The 23,289-nt window shown below is 37.7% G+C and overlaps 1 protein-coding gene across 1 annotated transcript in view; it reads left to right on the forward strand.

Moving 5' to 3' along the window:
* The window catches only part of LOC139745755 (protein toll-like), a 37,357-nt gene extending 15,249 nt beyond the window's left edge, over positions 1 to 22,108 (forward strand). The window contains exons 2-6 of the mRNA XM_071656277.1: positions 5,926 to 7,990; positions 9,469 to 9,619; positions 11,948 to 12,084; positions 13,362 to 13,628; positions 14,911 to 22,108. Coding sequence (XP_071512378.1) covers positions 6,008 to 7,990; positions 9,469 to 9,619; positions 11,948 to 12,084; positions 13,362 to 13,628; positions 14,911 to 15,114 — 2,742 coding nt within the window. The 5' untranslated portion in view covers positions 5,926 to 6,007 and the 3' untranslated portion in view covers positions 15,115 to 22,108. The remainder of the gene's footprint in view (positions 1 to 5,925; positions 7,991 to 9,468; positions 9,620 to 11,947; positions 12,085 to 13,361; positions 13,629 to 14,910) is intronic.
* Positions 22,109 to 23,289: the final 1,181 nt, after the last annotated feature.

The following is a 23,289-nucleotide window of genomic DNA, read 5'->3' on the forward strand; positions in this document are numbered from 1 at the left end:
ATATTAGAGTTAGCAATTAGCCTTTATATACATGTGATGCTTGTCACACCCAGCATAGATGGTATTGGATATCTGTAGTTTAGTAGCAGGTAATCTGGAGTTTGTGGGGGCATGTCACCAGTAGATGACCCAGGAAGTTGTAGGGCATGTCAGCAATAGTTAACCTGGAGGTTGTAGGGCAAGTCAGCAGACAACAGGGAGGCGGAAGTGGTGTGGTATGAAGGCCGGGGGTATTGTGGTGAATGACACCACAGTTTACCTTGCACTGTGATCCTTTCTAGTCTCTCTTTCCACCATTACCTTCCCAGACAGACCAACAGAGCCTTCCAATATGGTGATGTAGGGTTAGTTAAGGTGATAAACTTTGCTGTGTTTGATTAGGTTAATGCGTGAAGACAACGCTCATACCGTTATTGAGTTTTCATTGTTTGTGTGCTGTTGTCAAGCTCTCTGTGTTAGTATGCTGCAGTCAAGCTTTCATTGTTTAGTATGCTGTGGGTCAAGCTCTGTGTCGGTGTGCTGTTTCCACAGGTGTTGTCAAGCTGTGCATGTACTGGTAGTGTGATGAACCACCAGAACTTGACACATGTCTCCACTCTGCTATGCCTGGCCCAGTCTCCTCTCTTCTCTACACTAAAAGAAAAAAATGTGTGTGTAGCTTAGTTGCGGGGAGCGCTGCGCGCTATCCATTCCTTTTGGCAAATTCTCACTGTTAATACTTTTAAAAATTTTCTCTTTAGAATTACACATAGAATTATAGGTTTGGCCAAGGGGAAAATTCTTGATGAATCTCGAACTGACTGAGACAAGGATGTAGGATGTGTGGGGACGGGAACAATTACAATTCCACAGGCGAAATATGCGGTGAGCACCACGCGCCGTCCCTTCTCTTCTGGCAGAGGGTCGTCTCATGGTTTGGTTGCCCGGGCTTCTCGTTGACCAGTTAACTTGCGTCATCCAACACACGGCCATCCCTAAGTTCCCACGTTTCCCCATGGTGTCATGTTACTGCATGATCCTCCAGTAACACCAGCTGACATCGCGAGCCTCTCTTGATGTGTCACTATTAGTCGACAAAAGTCTGGTTGGTGTTGGTTGTTCTGTACAAACCTCATGTGATAGCTTGTAGTATACGAGGACAGGAAACAAGTAAAGATACTTATTACATGCAATATAGTGTGTAATGTTAAATTGTTTCTCTTTAAAAGAAAATATGTCTGCTTAACAAACTCCTACTGATGCTAGTGTATACCACATTATGATGTCCCTACACATCTGCATATTAGATCATGCCTTTTTTTTTTTTTAAGTAGACAGTTCAACGTGTGATTTTATAACTTACTGACTTAGCGACAGTCGAAAGCCATTACTTTTACAGCAAATGGATATGCTGTGTTTTTTAAGGAAGGCATTTCTGGCTCTTCAATATTTATCTCAGCCCTAAAGGAGAGAGTAAAGTTTTGGGGACTGAGTAAATAGTCCGGGAACATGATGCTCTTGTTGGTGGTCGGGTTGTATATCCAGCCTGGGACTTCCTAAGTCTAGTACTCCCACAACCCACTGGTCATTTGACCTCACCCACGCTGAGGTCAGCGGCCCATATGTTACCAACACACAGAGGTGTCTGGCATGTCTGGATGGTTCATTAATGATGTTGATGACATTAATGTTAGTATGGAACTAGGTATCCCCTACTAACAGATGCCCCATGTAATGGGTGTGAGTATCTTGAAAAGGGCAAGTAAGATTAAATTTGGTGAAGAAAATGGATTCTTGCAGGACCGTGGGGTTTCCAACCATTACTCACTCGCTCAGCTGCATCTTGTAAAACCCAATACAGCAACATTTCGGAAACCCACAGTAAATTATGCTTATTGGCCATAATGGAAAAAATGGAACTATTTTCCTTTTAGTTTAACAGTTCGTCAACCTACTGACAGCGTACTTTACAGTATCATTACTACCTGCTGTTTATATAGGCTTCATCATGAAATAGATTTTTTTTTAGGATTGTGGATGTGTGTTATTATGAATATGTTGACTATCCTCCTTGTTATTTAGTTGTCGAGGGATGTTTGGATATGATGATCCTTCATGGTAAATAAAACTGATGACAAAATTTTTTTTTTAATGTATGTTGTTCTCTTAAGACTGCTGTAGATGAGCTGATATGGAGATATTTGTGTCCATACTGTCTCAGCGCACCCTCTTCAGTTATCCCGTACATACACCTCTCTCGTATCATTTTTTTTATTTTTTATTTGAAGACCTCTCCCTTGAACATCATGATAATGTGATTTGCATGCTAGGTAACCAGTCAAAGCAACAGGTTAACGTGACAAGCTACTTAGAAACTTAGCACTATAGAACAAGTAATTTAGCAATGATTTATCAAGGCATTCTTAAGACTTAAGGCAGCAATACATTTTCTTTAACATTGACTTAACATGAAATTACAAAGTAACGTAATTGTTTATGAGTGTTCCGTGGAAACTTTATTAAAAATATGTTTATGAAATAGGCGTATGAGCTGATCAATTTTTTCTCTGATTATGTGATTAGTTTTCTAAGAAACTTAAGTAGCATAGTAAAACAAAGTAGTTAGCCATGAATTAACATGACGCATCAAGGCTAAGATAGCAGCGGCTTATATATAAACTTACGTTATGGTTATCAAAGGATGGAGAATTTCCTTTCCCTAGGATTATCTCCTTTTGAAGATAAGTAGTATATTTCAGCATATTCTGGAGTTCTCTTCCATGGTGATATTGTACAGTGCATGGAAGGGCTAGGTAATAGGGATTGTTCTCATTAAGTCTTGGAAAAATAGGACTGATTGATTGAGATTATTTGCTAAAATATGGATTTTCAGCAAGTAATGAAAATAATATAATTACATAGCCATTCACAACAGCATCTCTGTATTTGTCTATGTAAAATTAGTAAAATCACTCTCAGTCAAGGGTATGTGTTTGTAGGACATAAAGCACTACAAGAAATGACTTAGAAAAAATGAATCCTGTTGTAACATTTTCCAGTGGTCAGAGGGACACTATTGCAGAAGTATAGTAGTTTCCTAGCATGGTTGCAACTGTATATTTTCTGAGGAACAGATACTTTTGTGTCAGATATCTGTAGAACAGATCTTGTTGTATCAGACTTTAAGTGAGGAACAGGTACAACTGTATCTGATGTTAACTAAGGAATAGATATTGCTGTATCGGATATCAGAGGAAGCAGTGAAAAGTTTTTATCGAGGGTGATTAAAATCAAGGATGATGGAACATGATGTGGAGGAACCTCATGAAATGAACAACCATGAGAGGCTGAAATTGTGATAATATATATTTTGTGGATTTTCAAGTGCATGTGTGACTCTGCTGCAATAAGTTGCTGCCAGACTGCTGCCAGAGAGGGCTTCGACTAGTAGTACCAGCCCCTCCCATGACCTTTTCCTTCTCTGTAAGACCTTCCTCTTTTTCAGTTCACTACACCAACATTCGTGGTCTCTAGTAAACTCTCCTCAGTTGAACACTGTCTGCCTAGTACCTCTCCTAATATTTTAATTCTCTCTGAGACACAGTTGTCTAATTATGTTCTCGCTAGTCTCTTTTTCATATCCAACTATAATCTCCACTCTTGATTCAGGTTCAGTGGGTGGTGTTTGTGCTTAATCCAACATCATTCTTTAGTCCCCAAAGTCTGATGTTATATGGCTCAGGGTCTGTCTCCCAACTACCATACTTTTCCAATGTTTTGCCTATTGCCCTCCTAATTCTGCGAATTTTATATTTGTCTTTGACTATTTAAACTCCTGCCATAAGACTGTGGCATCCTCTCACATGCAAGCTGAGATGCTCTACCTTGGGGATTTCAACATTCACCATAGGGAATGGTTGAATTCTTCCCATACGGATAGTGGAAGGACTGAAGCCCTCACATTCTCCTTTCTTTAGCAAATTATCTCCCACCCTACCCATATTCCTGATCGTTGTTAGCACTCTTCTAATATTTTGGATCTATTTTTCTCCTCAAGTCCATCCCACTGTAACTACACAATCTCAGGCACAATTGGTTCATCTGATCACACTCTCATAAATGTATCTCTTTTAATGGCACCTCCCCCTCCAGCAACCCCTTCCAAGTGTAGATACTGACACTTCAAAAAAGCTGACTGGAACTACTTACGTAACTTCTTTTCTGACTGTCATAGATAAATTACTGTCTCAAGTGTGATGATGCTTCTGTCTCCCCAAAACGCACAGCAAAAGTTATTCTTGTGGGAATGGAAGCATTTATCCCCACTTCCTCCAAGACAACCTCTTCTTCCAATCCATGGTTCAACCGTTTCTGTTCTGAGGCCATCTAGACAAGGGATCAGGTATATAGGGCTTCAAAAAACTTTCCTCAGACATCCTTTTTACTTGGAAACCCCCCATTACAGCACTAGCAAGTCTTGCTCCAAGAAACTGGGCATCATGTTTAGGTGTTGAAACTTCTTTACTTCTGAACAGTTGCTCTGTTTATACAAAGGGTTGATTTGTCCCTGCATGGGATACTGCTTTCACTACTGGGATGGTTCTAGCTCTGCATCCCTACTTGACAGAATTGAGTCAAAAGTCTGACAAATATACTCTCTTAGGCTAACTTCCAAATTTAACCGTCTTGCCTTATTCCCTCCTCTGTAGGTATTATTCTGTAGATGCTTGTGTGCACCCACCACAAGCTAGACCTCACATTACTTGGCAGGTTGCTGCATCACATGATCACTGTGTGGCCAGTGGCAACTCATGGGTGAGCCTTTTTGAAGGTTTGGAACTCTCTTCCTTCTCATGTCTTTCCTAGTAACTATGACCTAGCATATTTTAAAAGACAGGATTTCACTTCCTCTAAAATTTTCAGATACTTTCCCATGTCTCTTTTTCCCTTTCATAATCCTCTCTATATTTCAGTTAAGGTTCAGCCATGATATGGACACTTGTTCATGACTGGAGGATTCAATACAGAAAAAACTTTATGTTGCAATTAGCTAGTGATAGGAATGTAGATATAATGTAGAATGGGGCCTTTGTTGTCTTTTCCTAGCACTACCTCACACACATGAGGGGGATGGTATTCCATGTGTGGCAAGGTGGCGATGGGAATGAATAAAGGCAGACAGTGTGAATTGTGTGCATGGGTATATATGTATGTGTCTGTGTGTGTATATATTTGTGTACATTGAGATGTATAGGTATGTATATTTGCGTGTGTGGACGTTTATTTATATACATGTGTATGGGGGTGGGTTGGGCCATTTCTTTCGTCTGTTTCCTTGCGCTACCTCGCAAACGCGGGAGACAGCGACAAAGTAAAATAAAAATAGATATAATAATTTGTTACTGCCAGGAAGGTAGTATAAAATGATGCTAATCACACTATAAGTTTATCATTTTTATACCCTGCAATTTCAGTATTTCTATATTATTCTGTTCATCAAGGACCTAGAGTTTACATAATATAACATAGTTTTTTTAGACATTATAAAAGTTTATTTGATGTAGAAACCTTCTTTTATTCTATTTCTATAATCTTAACCTTCCAGACAAGAAGGATTAGCTAATCTAGGACCTTAGAGTGTGACTATATATAATAAATATTTCATAGTAAATGACAAGCTACCTATCTGTCCTGATAGAATTTATAGCAAATTACCAAAGTAGATTTCTAATGAATTTGTATGAAACCTATGGCATTTCATAACTTTTCAGTTAGAATTACTGGAAAGATGGCACATTGACCAAACTTACCTGATATGATTATTTATCACAGAACTTCCCAGTACAAGTTACTATATTGAGAACAATTTTCAATTTTGCTGAAGATTTTCATTTTTAGCTGTGAATGTCATCAGATTATTAATTTTATCTTTGTTCGCTTTTACAGATTTTGGTGGTAATGAGAGCTTCACTGAAAGAAAAATCAATGACCAATTATAAACCAACTTGACCAACTGTGACTCAGTACCATGCCATCATGGATGTTCCTGCCCGCCTTCCTACTGTGGGCCTGGGTGGCGGGCGGGACTAACATTGTACTGTCTTGTGGACATTGTGAATTAGGAAGTGACTCAACTATATGCTCTAATACATCTAGTGAAGAACAGTATACATTGAAAGTATTTCCAAATGGATCTCTTCATTTGCATTGCCACTCATCCGTGGAAATAATTAACTTTTTTGCAACTGAAGACTGCATGTTTCCTTCTGTGGATCATGTTGAGTTTCTTGGATGTTCACTTCCAAGTACATCTTTTGGAGAAATTTTACTTCAGTTAGGAGTGTATCCCAAGAATATTACTAAAATGAAATTCATTGGCACTGGTCAGGTGCATGAAAGAGACCTTGAGGACTGGCACCTGCAGGGGTTGCCTAACTTGGCACTTTTGGAATTTAGAGAAAATTTCTTTGCTAAGTTTCCAGCAGATTTACTAGAAGCCACTCCTAAGTTGAAAGAGTTAAGATTTATTTCCAATGATATGAGCACCATCCCAGAATCTATATTTGATAGGACACCAGAGCTAGCAACAATCAGTCTTTCAAATAATAATTTGGCTAGTTTACCTGTTGATGTTTTTGCTGATTTAACAGGTCTTAAAAGTGTTGATTTACAGAATAATGCCTTAACAGAAATTCGCTCAGAAGTGTTTACTAGTGTTCCCCATCTTGAGGTTTTGGACCTCAGTAATAATCTCCTCACTAACATTCAGGAGAATTTGTTTAAAGAGTTAAGACTTATGAAGGAACTTAATCTTCAAGGAAATAAGCTGAAGAGGTTACCTGGTGGTGTTTTCTCAGATATGATAAAACTTGAAACTTTAAACCTTAATTCAAATCTATTGATGGATCTAGAACCTGGAAGCTTTGATAATCTCAGAAGAATGAAGATACTCAAAATAGGAAATAATAGCCTTACTGATTTACCAGACAAGATATTTCAGAAATGTCAGTCATTGCAAACTCTTATTTTGAATCATAATCAACTGGCAACCTTGAAATGGACATCATTTCCTGGAAAATACTCATCTCTAACTTACTTGGATTTAGGCAACAATAATATATCCTATTTTCAACTTGACAACCAAGTAATGCTGAAGAAACTGTTCTTGAATGATAATAGGTTTGATTCTATTCCTGAACCTTTCACAAGAATTTTTGTTCATCTTGAGATGGTTGATTTATCTGGGAATTTTATTAACTATGTAGACTTGAATTCTTTGCATTTTATGCATGAAACTGTGAAACTTGACTTGAGAAGAAATAACATAAAGGTGATAGATTTGTCTTTCTTTTGGGCAGGTTACAGTTTTAAAAAAGTGGTCGAGTTGTATCTTGAAGGAAATGATCTTCTGTGTAACTGTATCCTTTACAGATTTGCAAGCATTGCTCAAGGAAAGACATTCAAGGAAGTAGATACATTTGAAATTATTGTAAAAGATGTAGATAAAGTAGCATGCAGACATACTGATGGTAAAGTCCAGAAAATATTAGATGTTGACGTGAAAATGCTGACCTGTAAAAGGCCTTGTGACAACTGTATATGCTTTTGGCGGTCTTATGATGAAATGGTCATAATTGACTGTTCATACCAGGAGTTAGAGCAGATACCAGTGCTTAACATGAGTGCATATAGATATTCTGAAGATTATTCCATCACTTTGAACTTGAGAAATAATAGTATCACAGATTTAGATGGATTGCAAGATCCCAACTACGTAAGACTTGTCAACCTAACGATACCCAATAACAAGCTGTCTTTCATCAATGAATCGCATCTTCCAGAAAATTTGAAAGTTTTAGATGTGCATGGGAATAATCTTACATCCCTGTCAGATTCCACACTAGAATATATGAATGCAACTGACATGCACTTGAGTCTTGGAAGTAACCCATGGACATGCAACTGTGATCTCATTTACTTCTTGAACTTTCTGCATGTTCCTTCACGGAAGGTAAGGGTTACTATTTTTTATTCTTCCTGCCATGTGTATCATAGGGTGGGGGAGGGGGCGAAAATTCTGGGAGTGTTAAAGGATGTGTGGAAGTCGAGAACATTATCTCTGGAAAGCAAAAATGGGTATTTTTGAGGGAAGAATGGTTCCAACAATGTTATATGGTTGCGAGGCGTGGGCTATGGATAGAGTTGTGCGCAGGAGGGTGGATGTGCTGGAAATGAGATGTTTGAGGACAATATGTGGTGTGAGGTGGTTTGATTGAGTAAGTAATGTAAGGGTAAGAGAGATGTGTGGAAATGAAAAGAGCATGGTTGAGAGAGCAGAAGAGGGTGTTTTGAAATGGTTTGGTCACATAGAGAGAATGAGTGAGGAAAGATTGACAAAGAGGATATATGTGTCAGAGGTGGAGGGAATGAGAAGTGAGAGACCAAATTGGAGGTGGAAGGATGGAGTGGAAAAGATTTTGAGCGATTGGGACCTGAACATACAGCAGGGTGAAAGGCGTGCAAGGAATAGAGTGATTTGGAACGATGTGGTATACTGGAGTCAACGTGCTGTCAGTGAATTGAACCAGAGCATGGGAAGCGTCTCTGGGTAAACCATGGAAAGTTTTTTGGGGCCTGGATGTGGAAAGGGAGCTGTGGTTTTGGTGCATTACACATGACAGCTAAAGAGTGAGTGTGAATGAATGTGGTCTTTGTTGTCTTTTCCTAGTGCTATGTATTGTGTTACCAGATTTTGCTTGCTTTATGTTACACTGCAAGTGAAAAGTAAACCTTAGCTGGCTGTATCATTATGAGTATAGTCCCATCAAACAATTTCCCACTCCAAAGGAGTGTACATGTTTTTGCTACCAAAAGTTGTGCAGCCTTGAACTGCAGGAGCCTCCAGAAAGGTCCTTGATAATGGCAAGACTCCTTTCATAGAAATTTGGTCCTTGGATAATTTTATAGATAAATACAATAAAGAAAGTAACCTCTGCCTGCTTGAGGTTGCACTGCAAGCAAAAAGCTAGCTTTGGCAAGGTTGTGTCATTGGGAGAACAGATTCATCAAGGAACTTTTTGCTTCAAGGAAGTTCACTTTTTCCTATTACTGAAAATAAGATTATGATTACTGCAGGACCAGTTTCTAAAAGAGTCATGGTGTTACTCAGGATCTTTTTTCAGAGACTTTTGCAGCCCAAGGCATTTCACCCGTATCAAGGAATTCCAAACCATTCTGCTATTAATATGTTTGAGAATGGAAAGTGCGATTTTTTTCATTTGCAATTTACTTCATCAATGGTCAGCTGAAATAGTGTGAAAAGTATATGAATGTAATGAAAAGTAGGGCAAACTATAATTTTTTTTACTGGGAAAATTAATCAAAATTTTTATTTTTATTTGAAATTAGGAGAAAGTAACTTGTGTAGTAGGCAGATGTTCAGAATGCTTATTTGACTTCTTTAGTATTTATGTATTCAATTATTAACAGGTTGATGACTTTAGTGACATCAAGTGTAAGGATGATGATGAACCTCTGATGACCATGAGCGAACATTCATTGTGCCCCTTCTTCATGCAGCCAATGGTCATTGTCACTATTGTTGCCATTCTAATATTCCTCATATTGTTTGCTGTTCTTGGTAAGTAGTTTTAACTCCCTTAAATGCTGTCAAAGAATAGGAATGTGTTTTTGAGACATTTTTTGAAAATACAAAACAGTGCTCAGGTCCAGATTAAGGCAGGGGTCAGTAGAGCCAAAACCTAAGGATCACTCAGTAAAGAAGTGCCCAAAAAATGTAGTTCTCTAACATTTTCATTTTCATTTAGTATTATCAGCCCTACCACACACACACACACACATGCACTGGAGGAGGAAAGAGTAGCCAAAGAAGGCCAGAAGGTCCAGGAGGCACTTCAGATGGTGAATTTTGGAGGAGCAAGTGGAGAATGTAAAGAAGTTTGGGGTATGAGAAGCTCAGATAAGACACTTAAGGGAAAGGCCACATATGATAACATTTGATTTGGAGATTTATAGCCATAGCCATATGATAATTAAGCAGGTATATAAACTTGCCAGAAAGAAGAATTCCAAAGAGTTTTTATTACAAATAACAGACTGACAGAAGGGAGAGAGATAGCCAAGGAGAAATAGCAAAAGGCAAAAAATGAGAAGGGCCAGTTTAGGAACATCACCTCTAGTTGAAGGAAGACAGAACTAGCTAGTAGCAAGTACCTTAGGTTGAAATTTTTGTGTACAATTGCAGATAGCATGGTGGCAAATGGAAAGGAGCTAGAATATAAGGACTGTTTATGAGATTGCAACCCAGATTATGGGAGTGGTGGAGATGAAACTTACAAATGAAGTTAACTCTAAGTTAGTCAATGAGGCTGGGAGTTGATGCAGTCAGAAAGCAAATTGTCATCAAGAATGGCATGGGCATGGGTTGCAGTGACACTGTCTACATTGTTGAATGTGTGTCATAACCTATGCAGCCAAAGTTGGTAATACTGAACAAAGATTTAGAATGATTTCGTGTTTCTTTTGAGGAAAAGAGAAGCATAACTATTAACAGTAACTGAAGGCAGTGGATACCATGAAAGAGGTCAACAAGAACTTGTGTGAAGCTGTTATTATTGATTGGTTGCACTGTGACAGCAAAGTATCAGTAGTGTCCCAGATGACAAAAGAAATTATTTCTCTTGTGATAATGCCCACTCAAGAGTACAGTGATGAGAGTGAAAATATACTATAGATACATAAGGTAGGCTCTGCTTGCTTAAAGTTAAAGAACTTGTAAATCAGTTCTCGAGATTCATAGCACACAAAAATTTCATCACCCAGTAGATGACGAGTCTGTACAGGGTTCAGGAAAAGCTGATCAAAGAGAAACATGATTATAGGAGAACAAAAGACAGTGGAAGAACTCCCTAAGATGTCATCAAAGACTTGTACATGGCCAGGTGCAGTAACTCCATCCCCTTCACCAAATACCTTTCCAGATGCTCCTGATGCTGAGCTGGGTTTCGATGATTCTCCACAAACATTCACACCAGCACTTACAAAATGTGAAATGTAAAACTACCTGCTGCCATCCTTGAGGCACAGATTTCATCAAAGCAGGTTTTTTTTTTTATCTGCCCCAACCTCAATTAGGCAACTGGCTTTTCATGAGCAGTCACCATAATCAACCTGGGATGTAAAACAATAGGGATTTTTTAGCAAGCACAGATAATAAGTACAGTTGCAGTTTTGTTTAAAAGCTATATAGACTCACAGATTAGGTGTAGAAAATGTCACAAGTTAATATACTCATCCAGTTGTTTGATCTCCTTGGCTTATGTCAAGGTAACTAAAATTTGGAAATTCTGAAATCCAACAACTGCTTGGTCATAAGGATGGTGGTTTTAAGATGTTAGAGATGTTGAGATGTCATATATAAGTTACTTAAAGTAATGACTGTAGTAAATTTTAAAATTCAAAATGACTCCACTGAAAAAGAAATTACCACACCTTACGTCAAAGAGATTTTCTGTAGCCACACACTGTTTTCAGCTTAAAACACCTATAGATATTGCTTGAAAACTTAACTATTCACAGGTAGTATTTTCTTTTTTTTTTCTAAGTACTTCCCTCTGTCATTTACTTTTCTTTGAATACTTTCTTTGCATAGAAGCTACCTTCATCTTCATGTATTTCCGTTTCTTGTAACCCATACCATTTCATGTATGACTTAGCTTAAGTGCATGTTATGTGCACATTGTTTTAAATGAGCAAAATGGCATCTGTAGAATCTTTCTTCCTCTGAACTTTAGAGAGTGTCATTGACTAAAATCTTTAAAAGATTCTACGTAAGCCATACATTTATAAGTATAGAACAGGATATTTTTTTTCATAATACAGATAGGTATTGATATTCTAAAGTACCGAATTTATCAACCTAGTGAAGTACATTATATGCAACTTGCAGGAACTGTGAGTTTCTACAAATACAAACAAGGAATTAAAGTGTGGTTATTCACTCATCGTATGTGTCTTTGGGCCATCACAGAAGATGAAATGGATGCTGATAAGAAATATGATGCCTTTATAAGTTATTCCCACAAGGTATGTATGCTATCTGTCTATATATCTATCTATATTTTCTCTTCCACTCTGTTTTCCCATGTTGCAATTGGTCTTCCTTTCATGCCAACTTCTTTAAGTGTACTATCATACATTCTGCTTTCTAAATTCCCAATCCTTGCATCTTTTCACCTAACCAAACCACCTCAAGGTATTACATTTCACCCACTTGACCACCTCACAGTTCATTGCCTTTCCATTCCCTGCCATACCATATCTCTCCTACAACCCCTTTCTTTATGTATTCTCTCTAGTTACCACATGTATCTAGTGCATTGTCTTTCAGAAAAATCATATATTTCCTCAGAGGATGAAATGGGCATCAGTTGAGATTTTTATGGATTTATGGGGTTTGTAATACGATATATCTAGTGTCAACATAGGAGGCTTTACTTATGTAAATTTTTTTCAAACTTGATTGCCACTTCCTACATTAGTGAGGTAGCACTGGGAACAGGCAAAGAAAGCCCACATTCACTTACATCCATTCTTCAGTTTTCCTTTGTAATACACTAAAACCACAGCTATCTGTCAACAACCAGGTCTCACAGACCTTTCCATGGTTTATCCTGGCTACATCACAAGCAAATGTTCAGTCCATTGACAGCACATTGACCCTTGCATACTACATTGTTCCAATTTACTCTATTCCCTGCACACCTTTACCTTACTACATGTGTAGGTCCTGATCTCTCAAAAACTTTTCATTCCATTCTTCCATCCTTGGATACCATGTACATACCAAACATTTTATGTTTATTTTTTATTCATTTCTCAGTATTCATTCATGTTCGGGGAAGAGTAAAATATATACTTATTTTGCCAGCAAGTTGGTATAATCAGAATATTAGTTTGGTAAGCATGATTTCTGTATATGTTATGTCCAGAAAATTTTCTTAATATTTGGTCTCTGGTTAATCTGCATTTATTTTAGATTGTAATTGTTTCTTTTTTGGCCAAAAGCTTCCCATTATATTTGGTTCGTGGGAAATCTTCATTGAATGAATTATCCCATTATTTGCTAGATTTGGTTATTTTGCTTTTAGATTTGTATTTTTTTTCTTTTCTGGCCGAAAGCTTTCCATTATATTTAGTTTGTGGTAAATCTTGGTAGAATTAATTATCCCATCGATTATTTGCTAGATTTGGTTATTTTGCGATGTGAACTCAGAGGAAAGATAATGTGCAGTTAGTAACTGTTTTTTGATGTTTTTATAAGAAATGCTGGAAAGGTATTGTTCATCATTGTACCATTACAGGATGAAGACTTTGTTAATAAGGTTTTGGTCCCTGGGCTTGAATCTGGAGATCCCAGGTATCGAATATGCCTCCACTATCGTGACTGGATTCCTGGAGAATACATTCAAAACCAGATACTTCAGAGTGTAGAAGCAAGCAGGCGAACAATTGTTGTGCTGTCCTCAAATTTTATTGAGAGTGTCTGGGGCCAGTTAGAATTTAAGGCAGCTCATTCTCAAGCTTTGCAAGATAGAACCAATAGGATTATTATAATTGTATATGGAGAGGTAGGTGGAAAATATTTTTGAGTTAATGATTGCTTAGGTGAACTACTCATAAACTAACAATAAACTCTTAATATTGTCAGCCTATGCAACTAACCAACCTGGCTCACATCCCACCAACTCCAGCTGCCATCCTCACCAGACTTCACATTCTGCTCACTAGCATTACACACAAGGACCAAAAGGACATGCTAGATCATGTTACATGAAGCATCCTTTTTTCTTTTTCTTTTTTTGAAAAAGTTTAATTATTTGATTCAAGAAATTAAGAAATATTTTCATTAATTTTATCCTGCTTTTGTTAGATGTAGATTTTGAACTTGACTTCTTGATTCATTTTTCTGTATGCCTTATACCCGCATTGATTTGTGCATTTAATGACCACAGTGTTGATGTGGCAATCTCAAATTGTCAGTAAGTTATTCAGTCCATTAAGTCCATGGATTTTGGACATGATAAATACTACTCATTATTCTTTACCTGTCTTTTTCGTAGTATTATGTCTTTAGTCCAAGAAATATCCTTCATTTTATAGTGTTTGGGATTTTGATCTAAAGTATTTTTGAGAACTATATTTCCATGTGCATCTTTTAAAGGCAAACTCTTCTACTTCTAAGAATATTTATGTACATAGTGTAAGTACAGTGGACTCAAATCATTTCATTGTTGAAATTTTTTTTAACGTAGTCTTCTTTATAAATTTGAGGATTTTACTATGAACAAGTGGTTAAACATCTTTCATGAATAGTGTAAACAATTAATCGCCATCACTCATGAATACTGTAAACAAATAAGCACCATCACTCATGAATACTGACGTTGGACCATGTAATTATAAGGAATAATGTCTTTCATTTTCATCTTGTACAAAAAATATTTTGAAGTGCAACAAACATCATATACTTTGACATTGTGTAAACTGTAGATGCAGATAGTTGCCAGTTCATTTTCTCATGGATAGACTTGGCCATCTGAAAAGAGGCATCTTAGATATCTCTCTCCTTTGGATGTATTTCTGCTGTAGGGAGGAGTGAGCTTTACTTTTCATGAGCTAAGCCATTACATGAATGGATTGATGAATTAAAGTAGTCTGTAGACTGGTGAGCATTTGGTAACTCACAGAGCAGAAGGTGACCATTTTGTTGAGTGCTTTTTTGCAGTTATATGAGCTGCTTTTCATAATGTTAGGTCATAGGAATGTGCAACTTGTGATACAGATTTAGTTACTTTTAATGTTTGATTTTCATATCTATGTTCTTAAGTATATGTTCATAATTCATTGCAGATCCCACCAGAAAGTGAACTTGATGAGAAGCTTCAGCTTTATATCTCCATGAAAACATACGTAAAATGGGGTGATACAAAGTTTTGGGAGAAGCTCCGGTACATCATGCCACATTCGCAAGATCTTATTCTTAAGAAACATCGGAAACGGAGGGATACAGATAAGCTTGAGCTCTGTAAATCAGATTCTAAACAAAGTGTGTGACTAGAATATTCTCACTGATGTAATCATAGGACTAACATGATCATGACATGCTGAGTATTGATTTGATTATAAACTAACATGCATTTGACAGATTAGAATTTGAAACGTAGTCATCTCAAAAAAATATTTCAGCATGTTATGAATATTCAGTGTTCACCTGCTTCATTACCAAGAAGCTTGCTGGAACTTGAAGTAATGTAATGCTTTCACAATTGGGATAACTGTACAGCTTCACTGGTGTTATGAGATTAAGTATCTCAAAGAGGAGAAACTAAGTTCCAAGAAATTGTTAATCCTGAATGCATAATGTCAGGGGATAAGCTAGAATATCAAAGGATCAGCTAAAAAATGACATAGATTTTCTGTGTTTTTTCCAAGATCACACACTCTTCAGCAAATGTTAATTTTGGACAGAAGTTTGATAACAAATTATGTGTGAAGACTAAGGTGAAGACAGAATATTTTTGAGAAGTAGCAGTAGTGTGTTGAAGTAGAATTCTAGCTCAGATTCTTTCTTGTAGTGTTTTACCTTAATAAAGGTAGGTACTAGTTGGAAGACGGCCAATGATCAGGGAGGTATGTTAACAGTACTGCCCACCTGGGTATCAGGAGAGTTAGTTGATAGCTTCATTGTGATCCAGCACTTAAGTGGTTGTCAGGTTGCACTCCTTTGACCCAGGTAGCTGTCTTTTCATTATGTCTCCCCCACACATGGACTACTGACATGTTGTCCACAAACATAGTCTCTCCTTGTCACTCACAGCACTTGACAACACTAAATTCACACAGCTCATTCTTTATAGATCTTCCCATGGTGAGTGCTGTGTGCTAGCCCTTCCTTTTGACAAAATGGTAGGAGCAATAGATAGAAGTTGTAAGTAGGGAGATTTAGGCCAAAACATTAAATAGAAGTAGTAGATAGGAACAATAGGCAGGAGTATTAGGTAGAAGTCAGTAGGAACATTAGATAGGAGCCTCTGCAAACACTGTACAAGTTGCCCTCTGCCAATGACTTGTTAAGAGTGAGACACTAAAGGCTAAGAAGTGGCACTGGAGTTCACTAATTATGGAGACTTAACTGCCGTTGCCATCCCCTTGAGGGAGTTCCCAAAGGGAATGGGCATCAGAGATATAGGTAGATGGACAGATAGATTTACTGTAGTTATGTATTGTTGTATAAGTATTAACTACAGATGAAATTAACATAATTGTGGAATACACCTGGATGAATTCATACCTTACAAATATCTTCCACATCACAAATAGATTACTTCATGTAGAAAAATTTAGATTGTAACTTTTAGATAAAAGTAAGTAGAGGCAATAATATGTATACTGAAACTGTCAAATATTTAGCTTTCAGTATTTCATACAAACTTAATATGAAAATGATTGAAATATTACTTTATTTAAACAAATTGTATGTAAAGACATTATCCCCTGTAGATGATGTGCATTCAGATCACTTAGAAGATGCTGTATATAGTTGGTGAATGTGTGTAATGGAGTGAGTGTACAAATAAAGATTGGCTGTGACAATTGTACCTTACTGAAAGTAAGTTTTTAGCTGTTATGACTTTGCTACTCAGTGAAAGTTGCTCAGTGAGCATTCATCATAGTGAAGCCTCCCCTGATGTTCATTTACATTTATGTAATTTTAGTTTAATCAGACATGAATACAGTATGAAATATATACATAATGTGCATGAATTGCATGTGTATTTCAAAATTAAAGAATAAGACCGAATTTTGACAAGCGGTTAGTGTTCCTGACTGTGATGCATTCTCACCTAGGGTCAAGCACTTGGGTTCAAAACCTGATTGTGGCTGTTGGTCCACACTCAACTAAGCTGTTCATCCACTCGTAGGGGATGGTTGATAAAATAGGTACCTGGTTCACCCTCATTTATTTCCAGCGTCATCCCGCCCCACAGGAAAAATCATCGCCCCTTGCATCTGGAAGATAGTTCTAGCCAGGAAACAGACAAGGAAAGGCCACATACATATACATCCACATCCAGGCCCCTCAGACCTTTCCATGGTTTACCTCAAACACTTCACGTGTCCTAGTTCAGTCTTTTGACGGCACATTGACCCCAGTGTACCACATTGTTCCGGTTCACTCTATTCCATGCATGCGTTTCACCCTCCTGCATGTTCAGGCCCAGATTGCTGAATATCTTTTCCTTTTATTGTTTCATCTTCAATGTGATCTAGTTTCTAGTTCTCCTTTTTCCCTCCACTTCTGACTCGTACAGCCTTTCTGTCAACCTTTCTTCATTCATTCTCTCCATATGTCCAAACCATTTCAACACACCCTCTTCTGCTCTCTCAACCTCGCTATTTTTATGACCACATATCTCTCTTACTGTGTTATTACTTAATCAAAGTACCTCACACCACATGCTGTCCTCAAACATTTCATTTCCAACATATCCACTCTCCCCCGCACAAGGGAAGATGGAGGGCAAGGAAACCAAAAAGGAGATGAAAGGATGGAGTGAAAATGATTCTTGAGTTCAGTGCAGGAGGGTGAATGGTGTCCACAGGATAGAATGAATTGTAATGATGGATTGAACCTAACCATGTGAAGTGTCCAGGGTCAACCATGGAAATGTGTGTGGTCCCTGGTTGAGGATGTGAAGCTGTTGTTTTGGTGCATCACACATTAAAAAGCTAGAATATGGCAGTAAGCAGATGTGCTCTTTCTTCATCTGTTCCTGGTGCTACCTTGTTAGCATGGGAAACAGCAATCAGGTATGAAAAAACTTCCTCTTGACTCCCTGGTGCTTTCTCTTATACAAGTCCCGGTCTCTTGCACGCCTTTCTTGTAAGTACCACCCATACACCTCTCTTTTCTCTTTCACTAGTAATTTAACTTTGTCATTCCTCCACTCACTAACTTTTCTCATCTATCACCTTCTACATACCACACACTTCCATCACATATGCCAGCACTGATTTCCCAAATATCTCCCATTTCCCCTGCTTCATTTAGTCTCACCTTTTGTCACTACATTCAATCTCTCCAGGTATTTCTTGACTCAGGTCTCTTGTCCAAGCTCACCTCCCTCTTCTCACCAAAAGCTGTCCCTCTCAGCACATTCACATCCAAACATCTCTCTTTTGCATGACATTCACTTACTGTATCTTCCAATAATGCCCACAGACCATCTCTCTTACTCATCCTCATATACTTATTTTTTTCTTGCATACTTGATTGCTGTTTCTGGCATTAGCAAGGTAATTTTCTAGCTGTCATGTGTAATGCACCAAAACCACAGCTCCCTATCCACAACCAAGCCCTATAGACCTTTCCATGATTACCCCTTGAGTATGGGAGAAAGAATTCTACCTGTGTATTCCTTGCATGTCATAGAAGGTAATTAAAGGTGGCAGGAAACCCTCCCCTTCCTGTATTTCAAAATCTAAAAGGTGGTATACCTATATATGTTGCTTTTTCAAACATGTATTCCCAGTCCCCAGTCCTTTTTCAGCACACAGCTCTACAAACTGTTCACCATTTTTGTCCACCTTACCTTACCTCCCCCAATTATACCTTCAACTGCCAAATTGTTCAATTCACATATAAATCACCTATCACTAATACCGTGTCTCCCACATCAAAACTGCTGACACACTCTCTTATCTCCTACAAAACAGTGTCCTCTCTCTCCATGTTTCATCTTGTGGCCAGATACACAAACACCAGTAATCACCCATCTCTCGTAATCCACTTCATTTTTACCCACATCAGTCTGGAGTTCCTTTTCTTACACTTTCACATATTCTCACAACTTATGCTTCAGCAGAAGTTCCACCCCGTTCCTTAGCTCTCACCCTCACTCTATTCCCTTACTTTACCCTTAAGACATTCTCAAACCATTCTTCTCCCTTACCCTAAACTCTGTTTCACTCAGAGCTAAAATATCTAGGTTCTTTTCCTCAATCATACTACCTGTTTCTTGTAACTGCTCATCTTTGTTACATCCATACACATTCAGTCACCCAGGGCTGAACCTTTGAGGAGGATGAGCATTCCTTGTTGGTTCCTCCTTCTGTTTCAGCTTTTAGAAATTGAAATGCAAGTAGGATAGGGGTTTCAAGTTGCTCACCCCTGCCCTCTTAGTTGCCATCTAAAACATGCAGGAAATATGTAAGAAGTATTCTTCCTCCCCTGTCCTCAGGAATGAGATTTTCTGATTGATGATATTGATAAAGAGTCTGATAATTCAAAATACTTTTGAACATAAGACAATATTAGTAATAATTAGGATAAAATTATGAGTTTTACCAAGAACTTCAGTCCAAAGTTTTTGTTGAACCATTAGAATGTATTTACTTGAGTAATTTTTGTTAAACTTAAAAGGATCCTCCAGCCAGTGCCAAAATCCAGTTATGACTCTCTGTCTCATGTTCATTTTGCTATTTGTGGAGTGGATTCTCTGAACAGGGCATGTACATATTTTGTACATATGTTTTGTGAATATTGTGAAAAATACCATAGTGAGTTAATTTGTATATATTTTATATGGTGTGTATAGTATAAAAATGCAGCTATTAGTTTTTGACCATATGTATTAGGTTTACTGCAAATTCACTAAAAGGATTATCTTCACCAGTAATGCCAGTGCTATTTTTGTGTAAATTTTTCTACATCCATATTACAAAAGAAGGATATTTATTGAGTATCTGTGTGACCTAAGAAGTCATAATGACTTCACAAGATACTGGTTGTCAGATTGGCAGCTAAATGTTACCAAATACAACAAGAGTCCAGAGTATGAAAACAATGATTCCAGATTTTTGCAGACTATGAGCTTTTAGTATATTTGAATTTATTGAAATGTAAGTATATTAGAATTTTGTAAGTATATTTGAACTTGGAAGAGTCTGTGAAAGGAGAAAGTTGAGAATTGTGAATAAAAGCAAGGTTATTAGGTTCAGCAGAATTGAGGGACAAGTTAAGTGGGATGTAAGTTTGAATGGAGAAAAATTGGAGGGAGTGAAGTGTTTTAGATATCTGGAAGTGGACTTGGCAGTGATTGAAACCATGGAAATGGAAGTGAGTCATATACGGTAGGGGAGGAGGAAGGTTCTGGGAGCACTGAAGAATGAGTGGAAAGAGAGAGCGTAATCTTGGAAGGCAAAAATGGGTATGTTTGAAGGAATAGTAATTCCAACATTATTATATGGTTGTGAGGCATGTACTGTAGATAGAGTTGTGCAGAGGAGGGAGGATGTGTTGGAAATGAAATGTTTAAGGACAATATGTGGTGTGATCATATAAGTAACAAAAGGGTAAGAGAGATGTGTGGTAGCAAAAAGAGTGTGGTTGAGAGAGCAGAAGAGGGTGTGTTGAAGTGGTTTGGACATATGGAGAGAATGAATGAAGGTTGACAAAGAGGATATGTCAGAAATGGAGATTTAAAGGAGAGCTAGGAGACCAAATTATAGATGCAAGGATGAAGTGAAAAAGATTTTGATTGATTGGAGCCTGAAAAAGCAGGAAAGTGAAAGGTGTACACGGAATAGAGTGACTTTGGAATGATGTCATATATTGGGTTCAATGTTCTGTCAGTGGACTGAACCACTGCATATGAAACGTTCGGAGTAAACCATGGAAAGGTCTGTGGGATCTGGATGTGGATAGGGAGCTGTGGTTTCATTGCATTACACATGACAGCATGTGTATGGATGTGAGTGGATGTGACCTTTCTTTGTCTGTTTCCTGGTGCTGCCTTATTGACTCAGGAGGCAGCGATCGGATGTAAGGGAGAAGAGAATGTGTATGTTATCCTTTTTCCTTTTCCTTCGTGCATTTGTGCTGTTTCCTGTGGGACAGGGTAGTGTCAGAAATGGATGACGACAAGCAGGTATGAATATGTACATGTGTATGGATGTATCTGTATGTGCTTATATGTATATACAGTAAACCCTCGATTTAACGGACCCTTATGTATTGGATTTCGAATGTAATGGGCTAGACAAATAATGATACAGTACATTAATTAATAATGATTTTTAAAAATTCAGAATCTCAAACACTGCATCATATCCATTTTATATTGCACTTGTTTTTGGTAGTGTGGGGTTGACTGAATAAGACTACTGTACTACTACCACTTTGTTCATGGCAAAATACTCTTCAACTGCACTGTCTAAGAGTAAATATTACATATTCTTTATTATAATTTAACTATTATATTGTACAGTACTGTATATTGTATATTCTGTTAAAAACGGCCCATAGGTTACATTAGATTTAGCAGACTTTGGCATTAACTGACACCTCTTCATCACTATTAGTCTATTAAATCAAGGGTTTACTGTATATATGTTAATGTGAGTGGATGTATCTTTCTTTGTCTGTTTCCTGGTGCTACCTTGGTAATGCAGGAAATGGTGATCAAGCACCAAAAAAAATTGAGAATATTTAAAACCAAGTATTTCCTCTGCTGGGTTTATGGAAATGCTTGATGTAAAAGCAAAGAGTTCTGGAGAGTAATATTGTCATGTTTGCAGGCATGAATGACTTCTTTTATTACAGCTTATGGGGATCTTGTAGTCTTGTAGCTGTAAATGTAAGTTTTCATATGATACTGACTGTTTTGGTAAATCATGTCAATAATATACTCATATTAATGGCCAGGTTTTTCAGATAACCTTAGTGAAAATGACAGCTTAGAAATGTATCATAAGTACAAAGTTATATGCTGAACAGATGGATTTGGCCACCAATGTTGCAGCTGGTAAAGATTATTTAAATTCAAGGAGATACAATTACCAAATGCAAAAGTTTGCATCAATAGTTAGAGATACAGGTGGTTAAAACTTTTCCTCAGCATTTATCCTAGTACTTTTGAATTAGAATTAATGCTGATTGTAATTAGGTTTACTACTAATGCATTTAATAGAAAGTATAGTCTGAACAGATCATATCATCAGATTATTCCATGAAACAGCACTAACTGTTGAATAAACTTCAGTGAAATTTATATTTTTCTTATAACCTGTGTTAGGCATAAATAATGGCTCTACCCGAGTCAGCAACTTACATTTTTTTAATTGATTGATGTCATCAAACATTATAAATTTCCAGTAACGTTTCCAACTGAAAGATGGTTGTTTAAAAGAGTTAGTCAAACATGTTCGATTTTCAAAACTTCAAACCGAATATGAATATATAATTCCTGGGAAATTGTATGGGAGGGTATTGATTGAGAGGGTGAAGGCATATACAGAGCATCAGATTGGGAAAGAGCAGTGTGGTTTCAGAAAAGTAGAGGGTGTGTGGATCAGGTCTTTGCATTGAAGAGTGTATGTAAAAAATACTAAGAAAAACAAATGGATTTGTATGTAGCATTTTATGGATCTGGAAAAGGCATATGATTGAGTTGATTGAGATGCTTTGTGCAAGGTATTAAGAGTATATGGTGTGGGAGGCAAGTTGCTAGAAGCAGTGAAAAGGTTTTATCGAGGATGTAAGGCATGTGTACGAGTAGGAAGAGAGGAAAGTGATTGGTTCTCAGTGAATGTCAGTTTGTGGCAGGGGTGCGTGATGTCTTCATGGTTGTTTAATTTGTTTATGGGTAGGGTTGTTAGGGAGGTGAATACAAGAGTTTTGGAGAGAGGGGCAAGTAAGTAGTCTGTTGTGGATGAGAGGGCTTGGGAAGCGAGTCAGTTGTTGTTCGCTGATGATACAGTGCTGGTGGCTGATTTGGGTGAGAAACTGCAGAAGCTGGTGCCTGAGTTTGGTAAATAGTGTGAAAGAAGAAAGCTGAGAGTAAATGTGAATAAGAGCAAGGTTATTAGGTACAGTAGGGTTGAGGGACAAGTCAATTGGGAGGTAAGTTTGAATGGAGAAAACCTGGAGGAAGTGAAGTGTATTAGATATCTGGGAGTGGATTTGGCAGCAGATGGAACCATGGAAGCGGAAGTGAGTCACAGGGTGGGGAAGGGGGCGAAAGTTCTAGGAGCACCAAAGAATGTGTGGAAGGCGAGAACATTATCTCAGAGACCAAAATGGGTATGTTTGAAGGAATAGTAGTTCCAACAATGTTACATGGATGCGAGGTGTGGGATATAGATAGGGTTGTTCAGAGGAGGGTACATGTGTTGGAAATGAGATGTTTGAGGACAATATGTTGTGTGAGGTGGTTTGATTGAGTAACT

Source organism: Panulirus ornatus, chromosome 62, assembly GCF_036320965.1.
Source record: "Panulirus ornatus isolate Po-2019 chromosome 62, ASM3632096v1, whole genome shotgun sequence".
Taxonomy (NCBI): Eukaryota; Metazoa; Arthropoda; class Malacostraca; order Decapoda; family Palinuridae; genus Panulirus; species Panulirus ornatus.